The sequence below is a fragment of the Sorex araneus genome, chromosome X (assembly GCF_027595985.1).
Source record: "Sorex araneus isolate mSorAra2 chromosome X, mSorAra2.pri, whole genome shotgun sequence".
Lineage (NCBI taxonomy): Eukaryota > Metazoa > Chordata > Mammalia > Eulipotyphla > Soricidae > Sorex > Sorex araneus.
The window spans coordinates 319108361-319127257 of record NC_073313.1 but is presented as its reverse complement, the minus strand read 5'-3'; the positions used below and the strand labels follow the sequence as shown (position 1 = coordinate 319127257).

At 39.7% G+C, this 18897-nt stretch overlaps 1 protein-coding gene across 2 annotated transcripts in view; it reads left to right on the top strand.

Annotated features, from left to right (window-relative positions):
• The window catches only part of PPP4R3B (protein phosphatase 4 regulatory subunit 3B), a 64376-nt gene that overhangs the window by 28466 nt on the left and 17013 nt on the right, over nt 1–18897 (top strand). For both annotated transcript variants that reach the window (XM_055122941.1, XM_004609207.2), the window contains exons 6-8: nt 539–655; nt 3341–3457; nt 16091–16222. In XM_055122941.1, coding sequence (XP_054978916.1) covers nt 539–655; nt 3341–3457; nt 16091–16222 — 366 coding nt within the window. The remainder of the gene's footprint in view (nt 1–538; nt 656–3340; nt 3458–16090; nt 16223–18897) is intronic.

Here is an 18897-nt window from a genome sequence, read left to right as displayed (position 1 = left end):
GCAAATTTAATGTGTGTGTATATACACGTATAATTTTAATTTTTTCCTTTTGGGTTTCACCCTGTGATACTCAGGGGTTACTCTTGGCTCTGCACTCAGTAATTACTCCTGGCGGTGCTTAGGAGACCATATGGGATGCTGGGAATCAAACCTGGGTCAGCCACATGCAAAGCAAACATCCTGCGCGCTGTACTATTACTCCAGCCCCTTAACATGTATATTATACACGTTATAATGTATTATAATTATTATATACATTGAACAGTATATATACATTGAACAGTATATATACATTGAACAGTATATATACATTGAACATGTATATTATAATGTTCAATGGTAGAGAAATAAAGTAGGGTTTGATTTCATGAATACACTCTTTAATAAACTCTTTAATTATAAATCTTGAAAACCCAGAGTACCTTTGAAAAGGTTAAGATTCTTGAAAAGGTGATTTTGACACTGGCAGATCTCATTATACTATGTCCCAAGTTTACTTCTGTATATCAAATTCTTACTATACTTTCTAATATTGCAGGTTAATTTCTTCAAGGAATTTTGTGCATTTTCTCAGACACTACAACCTCAAAATAGGGATGCATTTTTCAAAACTTTGGCAAAGCTGGGGATTCTTCCTGCTCTTGAAATTGTGATGGTAATTATATACTAACTTTCCTTATTTTTGAAATAATGAATTTATAATAGATATGTGGATTGTGGTTTTGTGATTTGGTTTGGTTTTGTCCCACACCCAGCAGTGCTCAGGGGTTACTCCTAACACTGCACCCGGGAATCACTCCTGACAGTGCTTGGGATGCCAGGGATGTAATCTAGGTCGACTGTGTGCAAAGCCACAATGTGGTTAAGTTGGTAAGTGTCCACTGTACTCTTTTTTTTGGCCCCCTATAATAGAGTTATGAATGGGAAAGTAATAGTAGTGCACATTGAATTTTAGAGTTTAGATTATAATTCATATGAAAGTAAATTATTACAAGAATATGTTCAGTCTTCAGATTTTGGTTAAATTTGTTAATAGTAATACAGTTATTTGCAGATAATGATGTCAAATGAATTAAAATCATACTTTTTATTGTTGGTGCCACTCCAGTTGGTGCTGGGGATTCAGAGTCATGTCCGGAAGTGCAGGGCTGGGAGGTAGTGAGGGCATGCAAAACTTGAGCTACATCCGCAGGCCACATAGGTTTTTTTGTTTTTGTTTGTTTGGTTTGGTGGGGTTGGGTCATGAGTTGGGGCCCTCACTTGGCAGTAGTCAGGTTCATTCCTGGTGTGCTGCTTAGGTTACCATGTACTGCAACCCAAATTGAACTGGGCCTCCCATATAGAAAACACGAATTTAATATATTTGGGCTGTCCCATATAATTTCTTGAGAATACTACTGTATGGGGCCAGATAGTACAGTGGGTAAAGGCCAATCCAGATTTGATTCCCGGCACCCCATATAGTTCCCACGTTCCCACCATAAGTGATCCCTGAACATAGAGCCAGTAGTAAGCCTGAGCACTGCTGGGTTTGGCTTCAAAACACAAGTATTAAATCTTCTTGTAACAATATCAAGTAAGCTTTATAGAAATTAATAAAATAGCTTTCTCTTTTTAGATCAGTGGGTGAGGGCAGATTGGATCAAGGAAGATAACGTTCTCTTAATTAAATAGAACAGAGGTTCTCAGACTTTGTTAGATGAATTTTATCCATTTTTGTTCGTTTTGTTTTAAGTTCAAAGCAAAATTTAAATAAATTGCATCAGAAACACACAAAAAGATTGATGACTGTAATATAAGGTTGCTTTAATGCTAGAGGAGCAATGAATTTAATTCACCATATAAATAAGCACAAAAGGAAAATTATGATCACAATACATCCAGAAAAGGTATTTGAAAAAATTCAACCATCTGGAGGTCATGTGGGGGAAGGGTGATGCGGGCTGAATACAGACTAGAGACTGAACACAATGGCCACTCAACACCTTTATTGCAAACCACAACACCTAATCAGAGAGAGAGAACAAAAGGGAATTCCCTGCCATAGTGGCAGGGTGGGGTGGGGGGAGACGGGACTGGGGAGGGGGGGAGGGATGTTGGGTTTATTGGTGGTGGAGAATGGGCACTGGTGAAGGGATGGGTTATCGAACTTTGTATGAGGGAAACATGAGCACAAAGATGTATGGATCTGTAACTGTACCCTCACGATGACTCTCTAATTAAAAATAAACTAATAAAAAAAAAAGAAAAACAAATAAATAAATACACCCAATACATACATAAATAAAAGATGTCCTTTAATGCCAAAAAAAAAAAAATTCAACCATCATGCCGTTCATGCCTGTTAAAAAGTCTTAGTAAACTAGAAATAGAAGGTACCTTCCTGAAGTAGATAAAATGCTTCTTAAGCTTTCAGCCTTATTGGTGTTTATTTTATTTAAAAACTGGGTATTCTTTTCAAATACGTTAACACATATAACTTTTGTGAGAAAAAAATACTTTCCCAAATCAAAAAAAGAGTTTAACATAGAATGATTTTTTTTTTTTTGCTCGTCCCTTTAGCGTCTATCTTATTAAAAGATTCTTTTTTGTTTGTTCGTTTTTTTTTTCTTTTTTTTTTTTCCTTTTTGGGTCACACCCAGCGATGCACAGGGGTTATTCCTGGCTCTGCACTCAGGAATCACCCCTGGCGGTGCTCAAGGGACCATATGGGATGTTGGGAATCAAACCCAGGTCGGCCTCGTGCAAGGCAAATGCCCTACCCGTTGTGCTATTGCTCCAGCCTCTCTTTTTTGTTTGTTTCTTTGAGGCCACGCCTGCTTGTTCTTACGCCTGGCTGATACTGGATTGACCACATGTAATGCAAGCCCCTTAACCCTCTACTATCTCTTTGACCCTTGGTTATTCTTGTTGTTTTTGTTTTTAATGTTCTTAGGGCTTTGGGGGCCATATCCAGTGGTGTAAAAGATTACTTCTTGATCGCACTGGAGTGATCACAGGCAGTTCTTAAGGGATCTTATATATCTCTGGGGTTTCAATTGGGCTTGGCAGGTTGCAAGGCAATTGTCTTAACCCCTGTACTATCTCCCCAGCCCCATGATTTTTATATTTAATTTGTGATTATTTTTCTTTGTGGTCATGAAAACTGGTAGAAATTCGCTACATACGTTTTTAATATTTGTGAAAAGAAAGGAAATATGGGGCTAGAGAGTTTTAGATTTTGTTTCTAGTACAATGTCTAAATTCGGAAGTTTAGAATTAACTCTTTAGACTTGGGGACGAAAGAGGATTGTGAGGATAACTTTTATTAAGTTTCTAACTTACTTTTCCCTTTTACCAGGGCATGGATGATTTGCAAGTCAGATCAGCTGCTACAGATATATTTTCTTATCTAGTAGAATTTAGTCCATCCATGGTTCGAGAATTTGTAATGCAAGAAGCTCAGCAGAGTGATGATGTAAGTGATAATGTTCCAGTTCTTTATTAATTACCATAGGATACTGTTTGCGTATCATGGAAGTAAAGACATAACTGTTATATTAATCTTTTATGAAACAGAATAATAGAATTCTGATTAAATGTGGATTTGACAAACCCAGAATATGTCCAGTTGACTTGCTCATTAAGATTATAATAGAGGCAGGAAGGGTAGTACGGGTAAGGCACTTGTTTTGCACATAGCAGACCCAAGTTTGATGCACAACACCCATTATGGTCCTGAGTACTGCTAGGAGTAAGCCCTGGGTACATCAGATGTAGTCCCTCACAAAAATGATTATGATAGAAACAAATTATTTTCTTTAATAATTTTACTGAAGTAGCATTGCATTACATTATATATTAGGTTTATGTATGCGTGATTATAAATCAACACTTGTATGCATGATTATAAATCAACATTCTAACAAAATATAAGTATATTATTTAGCTTTAGATACAAATTTTAGCAGTGCAAATATTGTTCCCCTATTTTTATTGCTGGAGCAATAGCACAGCGGTTGGGCTTTCGCCTTTCACGTGGCCGACCCGAGTTCGATTCCTTGGAGAGCCTGACAAGCTACCGAGATATCGGGCCCGTGCAACAGAGCCTGGCAAGCTTCCTGTGCATGTTGCTTATGCCAAAAACAGTAACAATAAGTCTCTCAATAAGAAACGTTACTGGTGCCCGCTCGAACAAATCGATGAGCAACGGAATGACAGTGACAGTGACAATAGTTGCCAATATTTATCTGTAACTCTCCACCACTGTTCCATTGTCTCTTCTCAGATGAACTTTCCTTAGATCGGAAAGAATTGAATCTTTTTTGCTCAAAGTGAAAAGGAAAAATGACATTGGTGAAGACTAAATTGGTAATTCAGAATTCCCAGGCAGTGTAGGGAAAACTAGATAATTAAACATCAAATTAGACTTCCTGAAAAATGTTTTTCTTAATAAAAACCTGAAGGAAGTGACTTTAACTACATGGGGCACACAGACCTCAGCATTGAAAACAGATTTTGATCATTTTTTCTTTCTGTTTTATCTTTGTTCACACAAACAGGAAATTATTGGGGTTCTTTTAGGTTTTGGGCCACACCCGGCAATGCTTAGAGGTTACTCCTAGCTCTATACTCAGGAATACTCCTGGCAGTGCTCAGGGAACCACATGGGATGTCAGGGATCCAATCTGGGTTCGCCATGTGCAAGGCAAGTGACCTAACCTGGTACTATCTCTCCAGCCCTCAAATTCTCCATTGTTGATCTTAAAGTTTTAAGTGCTAATATAATTCCATGCTTGTAGGTCAAGTACCTAATTAGTTTTTAATATAATGTCTACTTAGATTTTTTTATATTCTATCTTTGTAAAGTTTTTTTCCACTAGTTTTGTTTTCAAGCAGTTTTGTGTCATAATCCTTTAGGAATCAGAAGAGGAAAAAAAAGTTTCTGTTGAGTCTTAAAATTTTATTTTAGGGCAAGAGTGATAGTACAGTGAGTTGGATGCTTATACTCGGTCAGGCTTTAATACCCAGCACACCTATGTAGTCAGTCCTTTGAACCCTGGCAAGAGTGAGCGTAGAGCCAGAAGTAAACCTTGAGCACTACTGAGTGTGACCCTCCTCCTGATCCCCTCCCCACATAAATTAATAAATGTAATTTTCTAATGGCTCCATAGTGTCTGTGCAGTTATTCCTAACAAAGGAATTTGAGTGCAGGAAATTAAACAGAGTGATCTCTAAGCTCAGAGCCATGAGTGAGCCTTAGCATTGCCACATCTGACCCAGAAACCCCCCCCCCCCAAATTTTTAAAATTTATTTATTTATTTTTTTGCTTTCTGGGTCACTCAGGAATTACTCCCTGGCGGTGCTCAGGGGACCATATGGGATGCTGGCAAAACGCCTGCTGTGCTATCGCTCCAGCCCCCCTCAAAATATTTTTTTTAAACCCTAATGATGTTATGACTTAAAGAAATGTTCAGGGGGCTGGAGCGATAGCACAGCGGGTAGGGCGTTTGCCTTGCGCGCGGCCGACCCGGGTTCGATTCCCAGCATCCCATATGGTCTCCTGAGCACCGCCAGGGATAATTCCTGAGTGCAGAGCCAGGAGTAACCCCTGTGCAGAGCCAGGTGTGACCCAAAAAGAAAAAAAAATGTTCAGTTTATAATCTCATTGTTGATATTTTTATCTTATTGTGAACCTTTACTATATATAAAACAACACTAAAATGAATACTTTCATTGCCTCATCCTTACTAATGTGTGTAATTTAGGAATGTGTGACTTTCCTAAAACTTCTTAAACTATAAAAACAGTAAGCTTTTATGATGAAAACTCTCAGCAAAATAGGCATTGAAGGAACTTTCCTCAATGTAGTCAAAGCCATCTGCCACAAGCCCATGACAAGTATCATTCTCAATGGGGAAGAACCTTCCTTCTAAGATCAGGCACAAGACAAGGTTGTCCGCTTCCGCCATTCCTATTCAATATAGTACTGGAAGTCCTGGCCATAGCAGTTAGACAAGAAAAAGATATCAAGGGCATACAGATAGGAAAGGAAGAGGTCAAGCTATCACTATTTGCAGACGATATGATACGATATTATACTTAGAAAGTCCTAAAGACTCTACAGAAAAGCTCCTAGAAACAATAGGCCGATATAGTAAAATGGCAGGCTACAAAATCAACACCCAAAAGTTCATGGCTTTCTTATATACAAATAAAGAGAAGAAAGAGACATTAAAAACATAATCCCGTTCATAATAGTGCCTCAGAAAATCAAGTACCTTGGAATCAGTTTAACCAAAGAGGTGAAGGACCTATACGAGGAAAATTACAAAACACTACTTCAAGAAATAAAGGAGGACACTAGGAAATGGAGACACATCCACTGCTCATGGATAGGGAGAATTAACATTATCAAAGTGGCAATACTGCCCAAAGCACTATACAAATTTAATGCAGTCCCTGTCCGGATACCCATGACATTTTTCAGAGAAATAGACAAAACACTCCTGAAATTCATTTGGAACAATAAACCCCCACAAATAGCTAAAGCAATCCTTAAGAAAAAGAAGATAGGGGCTGGAGCGATAGCACAGTGGGTAGGGCGTTTGCCTTGCACGCGGCCGACCCGGGTTCGAATCCCAGCATCCCATATGGTCCCCTGAGCACGGCCAGGGGAAATTCCTGAGTGCAGAGCCAGGAGTAACCCCTGTGCATCGCCAGGTGTGACCCAAAAAGCAAAAAAAAAAAAAAAAAAAGAAGATAGGTGGCATCACCTTCCTCAACTTCAAACTCTACTACAAAGCAGTAGTAATTAAAACAGCATGGTATTGGGCTAGAAACAGACCTGCAGACCAATGGAACAGTTCAATATCCTGTCACAGACCCCCAAATACATGGTCTTTTAAATCTTTGACAAAGGAGCAAGAAATGTGAAGTGGAACAAGGAAAGCCTCTTCAACAAGTGGTGCTGGGAAAACTGGATAGCTACCTGCAAAAGAATGAACTCCAACCTCTGTCTAATGCCAGTCACAAAAGTCAGATCAAAGGGGATTAAAGACCTCAATATCAGACATGAATCTATAAGGTACATAGAGGAAAATGTAGGCAGAACTCTCCATGACATTGAAGCTAAAAGCATCTTTAAGGGTGAAACAGCACTGACCATGTAAGTGGAAACAAACATAAACAAATGGGACTACATCAAAATAAGGAGCTTCTGCACTTCATCTTACACCACAGAAAGATCCCACAGAATGGGAAAGAATATTTACCTAATACCCATATGATAAGGGATTAATATTCAGGATATACAAGACACTAGTAGAATTGTACAAGAAAAACACCTCCAACCCCATCAAAAAATGGGGAGAAGAAATGAACAGAAGTTTCCTCAGAAATACATATGGCTAAAAGGCACATGAAAAAATGTTCCACATCGCTAGTATCAGGGAGATGCAAATCAAAACAACAATGAGATATCATCTTACACCACAGAGACTGGCACACGTTCAAAATAACAAAAGCAGCCAGTGTTGGCATGGGTGTAGGGAGAAAGGGACGCTCTTTCACTGTTGGTGGGAATGTCGACTGGTCCAGCCTTTCTGGAAAACAATATGGACAGTCGTTCAAAAATTAGAAATTGAGCTCCTATATGGCCTTGCAGTACCACTTCTGGGAATATATCCCCAGGATACAAAACAGCACAGTAGAAATGACATCTGTACCTATATGTTCATTAAAGCACTGTTCACAGTAGCCAAAATCTGGAAACTACCCAAGTGCCTTAAAAGAGATGATTGGTTAAAGAAACTTTGGTACATCTACACAAAGGAATACTATGCAGCTGTTAGGAGAGATGAGGTCATGAAATCTGCTTATAAATGGATAGACATGGAGAGTATCATGCTAAGTGAAATGAGTCAGAAAGAGAGGGACAGACATAGAAGGATTGCACTCATTTGTGGAGTATGGAATAACATCACATGAGGCTGACAGCCAAGGACAGTAGATATAAGGGCCAGGAGGATTGCCCCATAGCCAGAAGCCTGCTTCATGAGCTGAGGGGAGAAGGCAGATGGAATAGAGAAGGGATCACTAAGAAATGATGGCTGGAGGAATTAGACGGGATGGGAGATGTGTGCCGAAAGTACATAACGGACCAAACATGATGGCCTCACAGTGTTTGCCTTGCAAGCCATAATGCTCAGAAGTACAGAGAGAGAGTGTGGGGAATATTGTCTGCCATGGAGGCAGGGGATGGTGGGAAAGGGGGGGTATACGTGCAATATTGGTGGTGGGGAATGTGCACTGGTGGAGGGATGGATGTTTGATCATTGTGAGATTGTAACCCAAACATGAAAGCTTGTAACTATCTCACGGTGATTCAGTAAAATTAAAAACAACAACAAAAACCAGCTATTTAACTTCTGAAACTCTTGTTTTCATTGGAAAGATTTGCTTCTTCACTTTTGATGTCTGAGACTTACACAGCAGTTAATGATTTTTTTTTTTCTTTTTTCCTTTTTGGGTCACACCTGGCAATGCACAGGGGTTACTCCTGGTTCTGCACTCAGGAATCACCCCTGGTGGTGCTTATAGGATCATATGGGATACTGGGAATCAAACCCGGGTTGGCCACGTGCAAGGCAAACGCCCTACCCGCTATACTACTGCTCCAGCCCCAGTTAATGATTTTTAAATATGGAAAGTCTCTATCATCTTTTTTCTTATCACAGTTTTACAATTTAAGAAATTTGTCAAGGTCCAGAGATGTAGTGCAATGGGTAAAGCACTAACGTTGCATATGACTGAACCAGGTTTGATCCCCTATACTTCTTTTTGGTCTCCAGAGCCTTGCCTCTGTGGTCTTTGAGCAGAGAGCCAGGAATAAGCCATGAAGACAGGCAGCTATGGCTAAAAAAAAAAGAAAGAAAGAAAGATTAAGAATTTTGTTGAGTACTGTCCTCAAAGTAGAGTTAGCTCACTGAAGAATTAGAATTAGTCCATTTTTAAAAACTACACTAAAAATTAATTTTATAATTAAGATTTTTACATCCTAAATTCTCTATTGGGTTGGTGGTAACCTTTTTAAAGAAAAAGAGATGATTCTGCATATCAGTGGCCCACTGATGCTTTCATGATTTTTTAAAATAAATGTCCAGGGGCTGGAGAGATAGTACAGTGAATAGGGTATTTGCCTTGCCTGCAGCTGATCAAAGTTCACAACCCTTAAGGTCCCTGAATCCTGTCAGGAGTGATCCTTGAGCCCAGAGTCAGGTGTAAGCCCTGAGCACCTCCCAATGTGGCCTAAATTGGGGGCTGGGGGCGTGGAGGGAGCTACAGGAGTCACCAGAGACATGGTTCGTTGAGTAAAGGACCCATCTTGCAGGAGGCTGATCCAGGTTCACTACCTAGCACCCCATATGTGCACCCCAGTACCACCAGGTGTGATCCCTGAACATCACTGGATATGTTCCCAAAACAAAAAAGAAATGGGACAGGAATAACATTTCATTCAGTGTATATTTGAAGATTTCTCAGACGTTATTAAAAAGTGAAGTTACTTTTTCTTTGTTCCGGCTATCATACTATTTCACAGAGTTAAGAAGCTAGATCATTATGTTTTTCACCATTTGAGGAGCTATTTCTGCTCTCTAATGTGTCAGAATGGATTGAGAGATAGATTCCATAATATAGTCTTAATCAACTAGTTACAGAGCAGATTTCATATGCACATTTTTTAAGGAATATAAGTACCATTAACACATAGCATATTTCTTTTTGTAATTTTTCCAAATAAAGTGTTTGCTAGGGATTTGACCCAAAATTACAGAATAATATTCCTTGCATATGTGTGGCCCTGAGTTCAGTACCCCAAACCACTTGGCCCCCTGAACACTGCCTGATGGGGCCCTACAACAACTAATAGAAAAGTAAATATATAAGGGTCGGGACGAGGTAGGGAAGGGAAAAAGTGAAAAGAAGAGGAAGAAGGGGCAAAAAGTAATAAAAATATAAAATATTTACCACAATGCATAGCACAGCAGTAGGGCGTTTGTCTTTGACGAGGTGGACCCGTGTTTGATTCCTTTGCCCCTGTCGGAGAGCCTGGCAAGCTACTGAAAGCATCACGCCTGCACGGCAGAGCCTGGCAAACTACCCGTGCATATTGGATATGCCAAAAACAGTAACAATAAGTCTCATAATGAGCGACGTTACTGGTGCCCACTTAAACAGATTGATGAGCAACGGGATGACAGTGACAGTGACCACCATGCATTAGATCCCCTGTATCCTTGCCCCTTCTAATTGCAGTTTCATTGTAAATGTCCACTAACTTATTTTTATCAAGTGATCTGCTTTATTTCCTTATATGCATACATAGCTATAAATCATTCAGTATATTTGTGACTTCAAATAACCCCTTTAATATGCTTCTATTTTGCTGCCAATGGCATAAAAAAATTATATCTCGATAGTGTTTCATTGTCTACACATACCACACCTTAGTATCCAGTCCCTCAGTGGTGAACATTTAGGTTCTTTCCCATATCTTAGCTATTATAAATAATGCTGTATTAAACATTGGGATATATATAATTTTCACAGTTAATGATTTCAGGCCAGAGAAATATTACAGTCAGTTAGGCATTTACCTTTCATTTAGCTATTTCCAGTTTGATCGCTGCAATGGTCCCCCAAGGACTGCCAGACTTCTCTTCTGAGCACTGCTGGATTTGGGCCCCCAAACCAAAATAATCAGAATAATAAATAACAAGATGACAGCCTACGTAGTGGGAAAATATACCTGCATGTCATGTATCAGTGAAGGTTTAATGTATAAAGGATATTAAAAAAAAAACCTCAGGCAATTCAACAACCAAAACAAACAGGCCAGTAAACAAATGAATAGGAATTAGTGCTGTATAATCCACTTAAAATCCATATCAGGTTACAAGTGTTTTAGATACCTATAAAAATAAAGGTAAATTATTTGCTCCCAGCATCTCTTAATTTTTTGGAAAGGGTCAGTATTTATAGTCATTTATTCATATTGTAATGCACTGGTCCATATCATGTTTCTTGATTAGCAGTAGTGTAGACTCCTTGTTCTTAGAATTCTTTTTTTTTTTTTAAATTTATTTATATTTAATTAGAGAATCACCGTGAGGGTACAGTTACAGATTTATACACTTTTTTTTTTTTTTAATTTTAAATTTATTTATTTTTAATTAGAGAATCACCGTGAGGGTACAGTTACAGATTTATACACTTTTGTGCTTATACTTCCCTCATACAAAGTTCGGGAACCCATCCCTTCACCAGTGCCCATTCTCCACCACCCGTAAACCCAGCGTCCCTCCCACCCTCCCCAATCCCATCTCCCCCCCACCCCACCCTGCCACTGTGGCAAGGCATTCCCTTCTGTTCTCTCTCTCTAATTAGCTGTTGTGGTTTGCAATAAAGGTGTTGAGTGGCCGCTGTGCTCAGTCTCTAGCCCTCATTCAGCCCGCAACTCCCTTCCCCCACATGGCCTTCGACTTACAATGTAGTTGGTGATCGCTTCTCTGAGTTGACCTTTCCCCGGAACGTGAGGCCAGCCTCGAAGCCATGGAGTCAACCTCCTGGTACTTATTTCTACAGTTCTTGGGTGTTAGTCTCCCACTCTGTTATTCTATATACCATAGATGAGTGCAATCTTTCTATGTCTGTCTCTCTCTCTCTCTGACTCATTTCACTCAGCATGAAACTTTTCACGCCCATCCACTTAACTACAAAATTCTTGACCTCCTTTTTTCTAACAGCTGCATAGTATTCCATTGTATAGATGTACCAAAGTTTCCTCAACCAGTCATCCGTTCTGGGGCATTTGGGTTTTTTCCAGATTCTGGCTATTGTAAACAGTGCTGCGATGAACATACATGTGCAGATGTTGTTTCGATTGTACTTTTTTGCCTCTCTGGGATATATTCCCAGCAGTGGTATTGCTGGGTCAAATGGGAATTCAATATCTAATTTTTTGAGAATCGTCCAAATTGTTTTCCAGAAGGGCTGAACCAGTCGGCATTCCCACCAGCAGTGAAGAAGGGTCCCTTTCTCCCCACATCCTCTAAGGGCCTTTCCTCTGAGATCGGGCACAAGACAAGGATGCCCACTCTCACCACTCCTCTTCAATATAGTACTGGAAGTACTTGCAATAGCTATTAGACAAGAAAAAGAGATTAAGGGCATCCAGATAGGAAAGGAAGAAATCAAACTCTCACTATTTGCAGATGACATGATACTATATCTAGAGAAGCCTAAAACCTCTACTAAGAAACTCTTAGAAACAATAGACTTATACAGTAAAGTTGCAGGCTACAAAATCAATACCCAAAAATCCATGGCCTTCATATATGCAAACAATGAGGCAGAGGAAAGGGACATGAAAAGAGTAATCCCATTCACAATCGTGCCCCAGAAAATCAAGTACCTAGGAATCAGCTTAACCAAGGAAGTAAAAGACCTTTACAAAGAAAACTACAAAACGCTACTCCATGAAATCAAAGAGGACATGAGGAAATGGAAACATATACCCTGCTCGTGGATAGGGAGAATCAATGTTGTCAAAATGGCAATACTCCCTAAAGCATTATACAGATTCAATGCGATCCCTATAAGTATACCCATGACATTCTTCAAAGAAATGGATCAAGCAATCCTAAAATTCATATGGAATAACAAACGTCCAAGGATAGCTAAAACAATTCTTGGGAAAAAGATGATGGGAGGCATCACCCTCCCCAACCTCAAACTTTACTACAAAGCAGTAACAATTAAAACAGCATGGTACTGGAACAAAGGCGGAGCCGTAGACCAATGGAACAGGGTGGAATATCCCTATACACAACCCCAAGTGTATGATCATCTAATCTTTGATAAAGGAGCAAGAGATGTGAAGTGGAGCAAGGAAAGCCTCTTTAACAAATGGTGCTGGCACAACTGGACAACCACATGCAAAAAAATGGGTTTAGACCTTGACCTGACACCATGCACAAAAGTCAGATCAAAATGGATTAAAGACCTCAACATTAGACCACAAACCATAAGGTACATTGAAGACAAGGTCGGCAAAACCCTCCACGATATTGAAGATAAACGTATCTTCAAAGGTGACACGGAACTAAGCAATCTAGTAAAAATAGAGATCAACAAATGGGACTACATTAAACTAAAAAGCTTCTGCACCGCAAGAGATACAGTGACCAGAATACAAAGACTATCCACAGAATGGGAAAGGATATTTACACAATACCCATCAGATAAGGGGTTGATATCAATGGTATATAAAGCACTGGTTGAACTCTACAAGAAGAAAACATCCAACCCCATCAAAAAATGGGGCGAAGAAATGAACAGAAACTTTACCAAGGAAGAAATACGAATGGCCAAAAGGCACATGAAAAAGTGCTCTGCATCACTAATCATCAGAGAGATGCAGATCAAAACAACCATGAGATACCACCTCACACCACAGAGACTAGTACACATCCAATAGAATTCTTTAATTAACAAGATCAGGTGGTTCTGATTCTTTTCTCTGATAAATCTCTCTTGGCCATTTTCTTCCAAAGCTCAGGATCTTACCTTAGGAAATCTTTTGTGGCTGCATCTAAGAATAGGCCGATGCCAGTATTTTTTTTACCCTTTGGTTTTTTTGGATCACACCCAGCATTGTTCAGGGATTACTCCTGTCTCTACACTTAGCATTGTTTAGGGATTACTCCTGTCTCTACATTCAGGAATTATTCCAGGCAGTGCTGGCGATATCAATAGGATACATACTGGGGATCAAACCTGGGTCGTCCATCCGTATGCAAATCAGACACCCTACCCACTACTATCACTCTGACTCCTTGATTGCCAGCTTTTATAGCCTACTTTCTTTTGATGCAGATTATCTGATACAGGTATTTGTAGAGATTATATAACCAAGTTGTTGCTTTTTATAAATATTTGATGGCAGTGAGGTGTCCTCAATTATGTAAGGACTTTAAACTGACTCTTTGGTTTGGGGCCACACCTAGTGGTGCTCAGGGCTTACTCCCAGCTTTGGGTCCAGGATCACACATAACAGGGGTCGGGGACTATATGTGGTGCCAGGGATCGAACCTGGTCAGAAACATACAAGGCAAAAACACCATACCTGCTGTACTGTCGCTCTGGCCCGAAGAATATGTTTTCAAGAGAGAACATGGGCAAAGAAACATAGAGTAAGCAAGTGACATGCATGTTCAAGGCAGAACACAGGCTTGAAGAGCGAGCCAAACTGTCTCCTGTTTCTAAAGATCTTATTTGAGTTTGTTCTTTAAATATAAATACTGTCGTGGTCTCTGTGGCCTTCATGTCTTAAGCTTGGGTACCTTAAGTCTTCATTACTTCTTATGGACCATATGCCTTTATTTGGTAAGAAAATATTAGCAGAAATTTTAACAGAAAATAATTTTCTTTCTCAAAGACAGGGCTTGTAGTTTATTTTTCTCCTTTTGGGCAATACCCAGTGGTGCTCAGGTCTATTCCTTTCTCCCAGGGTTATGCAGGGAACCACTTAGTGCTGGGGATGGGACCTGGACCTCCAAAAATCTAGTTTGTGCATCTGTCTTTTGAGCTGTCCCTCCAAACCCAGTATTACTCTTCTTTTTTGGGGTTGAGAAGGAAGGGGTCTGGAAGGTTGGCTTTTCTGCCAAAGCCAGTAATGTTCAGAGCTTATGTTCTTTGTTCTCAGGGGTCACTCCTGGCAGGGCTTGGGAAACCATATGGGAGATCAGATATCAAGCCCAAGTCAGCTGCATGCACGGCAAGCCCCTTATCTGCTCTGTTACCTCTCCAGTCCCAATATTTTCTTAACTTCCGTTAAAGTTCTCTGTAGCTAGAAAATGATGTAACTTGGCCCTTTTTTTTGCTTTCACAAGTTAACCAAATTATGGTAGTCAGTACAAGTCAATTTTTATTACACTTTTTTTGGTTCTGGGGATCAAATCTAAGGCTTCATACATGCAAGCATGCATGCACTCTAATCTGAGTTACACCCCCTCATTTCCCCTTTCACTTCTGCTGTAGACGGAGTTTAGCATTGCTTCTTAGAAAAGAAAAACTGTATTTGAGGGAGAAGACAAGAAAATAAAAGAGTTTAAAGAGTGTGTACTGAAATTTTTCATTGTCACTCTCACTGTCATCCTGTTGTTCATCGATTTGCTTGAGCAGGCACCAGTAATGTGGCGCACCAGTACTTGTAAGCTGTAATTTACAAGTTCTTCCTTACATTGTGTTTATATTTAGATGTAATCAAAACTCATTTTGGGGTTTTGTTTGCTTAGATTTAAGTTAATAAACTTATATAAGAGTATAAAGGAGCAGATGAGTGTTTTTCCTGTAATCATCAGTTTTCTTTGTTGGGCAGTATTTGTTCTGTTTTTATACTTTGACATAATTTAAAGTAATTGAATGCTATAGCATTGTGCTGATGCTAGTTCACTAGCTAACACTTTTTTCTAATATCTTAACATTTTTGTGAGTGTGCTTTGCTTAACATGTAACAGCAATGGATTAATATAAAGTCTGGTCCTTGCCTCCCACCCCACCCCAAATTGAAATAAGGATTGGATTTAGATTTATTGATAAAGTTCTGTGAGTTTACTTCATATATCTTTAAAGACATTCCATTCGTTTTCTTTTTTTTTTTTTTTCTTTTTGGGGTCACACCTGGCAATGCTCAGGGCTGACTCCTGGCTCTACACTCAGGAATTACCCCTGGCGGTGCTCAGGGGACTATATGGGATGCTGGGAATCGAACCCGGGTTGGCGCATGCAAAGCAAACGCCCTACCCGCTGTGCTATCCCTCCAGCCCCTCCATTCGTTTTCTTAATTATTATTTATTGGTGCTTAGATTTCAAAATATTGAAAATATTGAAGGGTAAGGTTTTGATATTAGGTAGTTAAGTTGCTATGACATGGTTTTGTTGATCTTCTTTCTTGACATGTTTACAAACAACTTCACAGTGAACTATTTTTGAATATTATTTTGGGTAAGAAAAGAATCAAATCTAATTGAATATTTTTTCTTTCAGGATATCCTTCTTATTAATGTAGTAATTGAACAAATGATCTGTGATACTGATCCTGAGCTAGGAGGTGCTGTTCAGTTAATGGGACTTCTTCGTACCCTGATTGATCCAGAGAATATGCTTGCTACGACTAATGTAAGAAATAACTCTGAGATAAAGAAATGTTGCTCTAATCAGCTAGAGATGATTTTTTCTTCTTTTGATTAAATCACCATGAATCACAAAACTGAAAAGATACTCATGATTAAGTTTTAGGCTTACAATAGCACAACACCAATCCCTTCACCAGTGACCCCTCACCTTCACCAATCACCAATGTCCCCAGTTTCCCACCTGCCCACAACCCTGCCTCTTGTGCAGGCACTTTTCTCCTCCACCACTGTCCTAGTGCTCTTTCCCTAACTTATCCCCTCCCACACACACTCCAGTGACAAGCTTTCTACTAAAACCAGTGCTCTCGTTCATCCATTCTTTATTCTGTCCATCCTTCCCTCCTTTCCTCCTTCCTTCTGGATTTGGATCCACACCTGGCAGTGCTTGGGCTTTTACTCCTGGGTCTGCTCTCAGAGATCACTCCTGACAGGCTTGGGTACCTTAGGCGGTGCCAGAGATAAAACCCATGTCAACTGCATAAAAGGCAAATGTCTTAACTGCTGTATTACTACTCTATTGCCTTTGGGAATTTGCTATTCCCCTACAAAGTTTCTTTATGTTCTGCATATGAGTGAGATCATTCTGAGTCTGTTCTTCCTCTGAAGGATTTCGCTCAATATGATACACTCCAGATTTATATCCATGTAGCAGCAAATTGCCTGACTTCATCTTTTCCTACCTCTGATCAGTATTCCATTGTATATGTGAACTATAGCTTCTTTATCCAGTCATCTGTTCTTGGACACTTGGGTTATTTTCAGATTTTGGTTATTGTGAATGTGCCGCAGTTTAGCATAGGAATGCAAATGTTTTTTCTGTATTGTGCTTTTGGACCTTTGGGATATATTCATAGGAGTGGGTCATGGAAGCTCCATGATTTTTGAGGACTGTCAAATTGTCTTCCGAAAAGACTGGGCCAGTTAAGCATTCCCACCAGCAATAAATGAGGATCCCTTTTGGCAACATCCTTGCCAACACTAGTTGTTCTTTTTGATGAGTGCTGGTCTCTGGTGTGAGGTGGTATCTAATTATTGTTTTGATTTGCATTTTCCTGAAGATTAGTGATATGAAACATTTTTTCTTGTGCCTTTTGATAATGTGTATTTCTTTGAGGAAGTTTCTGTTCACCTCATTTTTTGATAGTTTTTTTTTCTTTATAGAGTTCTATCAGTTCTTTATAGATCTTAGATCACGGAAATCACAAAATCCTGTTAATCACCGATTTCTCGGGCGGGCTCAGTAACATCTCATTTCGTCCTTTCCCTGAGATCTTAGAAGTCCATCTCGACTCCGCCCTCCTAATGATGTTGCACTGGGAGCTCTTCAGGGTTAGGGGAATGAGATCCAGCTTGTTACTGGATTTTGCAAATGAATACACCATGGGAAGCTTGCAAGGCTGTCCCATGTGGGCAGGAAACTCCCAGAAGATTGCCAGTTTCTCCCAGAGGGAGAAGTAGGCTTTGCGGCCACGCTTCTGAGAGCTTGCTTTTAAGTCTCTCTCGGGATGTTGGCTGTTGATGGGATTGCACACACTTGGGTTCCTTTGCTGGTACCTTCATGCATGAGGCCTGTCAGAACGTGTGGAGAGGGGCCTCCAGCTGTGGCTAGGTTCTGGTGGTCTTCGGCCGCCGGGAGCTCTGCTAGGGATGGGGAGGAAAGCTGGAACCCATCCCCTCCAAGGGGCCCTGGGGAAGACAGCCAGGCATGCGGGGAAGAGACTCTCTGATCTTAGATATTAACCCTTTATCAGATGAGTGGTGGGCAAATAATTTTTCTCAATATCTGGGCTTTGTATGGTGGTCATCATTTCCTTTGAAAAGTTTCTTAATTTTATGTAAGAAATTAAGAGAAATGTAATCTCATTTATCATTGCTTTTACTTGCTTGATCAGTGGCATTACATCTAGATGCCTGTAGCTTCAGTGTCAAGGAGAGTTCTGCATATGTTTTTCTCTGTGTACTTTATGAATTCAGATCTAATATCAAAGTCTTTAATTCATTTTGATTTGACTTTTGTGCATGGCATTTGAAAAAGTGTCTGAGTTCAGTTTTTGGCATGTGTCTGACCAGTTTTCCCAGCACCACTTGTTGAAGAGTCTTACTTGCTCCACTTGAAATTTTTTCTCCATAATCAAAGATTAAGTGACCATTTACCTGAGGGTAGAATCTGTCTCTCGATTTTCTATTTTCCTGAGGATTGCTTTGGCTGGGGTCGCAGAAGGGAGTGGCAGCGCAGGAAGGAGGTGTTTTTCCATGTCCTGGATATCTTTATAGAAACTATATTGAATCTGTATACTGCTTTGGGGGACTATTCCATATTGGAGATGTTAACCTTCCTAAACCATGAGCAGGGAGTGTTTAAATTTCCTTGTGCCCTCCTTTATTTCTTTGTTTTTTTCTAGTTTTCTTTGTATAAGTCTTGCCCTCTTTGGATAAGCTGATTTCTACATACTTGATATTTTTGAGGCACTGTTGTGGATGGGATTGTGTTTTAAATCTCTCTTCTATTTCATTTTGTGCACATAGGACAGCTATGAACTTTTGCGTATTTTGTAGCCTGCCATTTTACTATACAAATCTATTGCTTTTTGTTTTTTGGAGTGGAGGACTTTTTTGCAGTGTCTTTGGAGTTTTCTAGATACAGTATTATGTCATCTG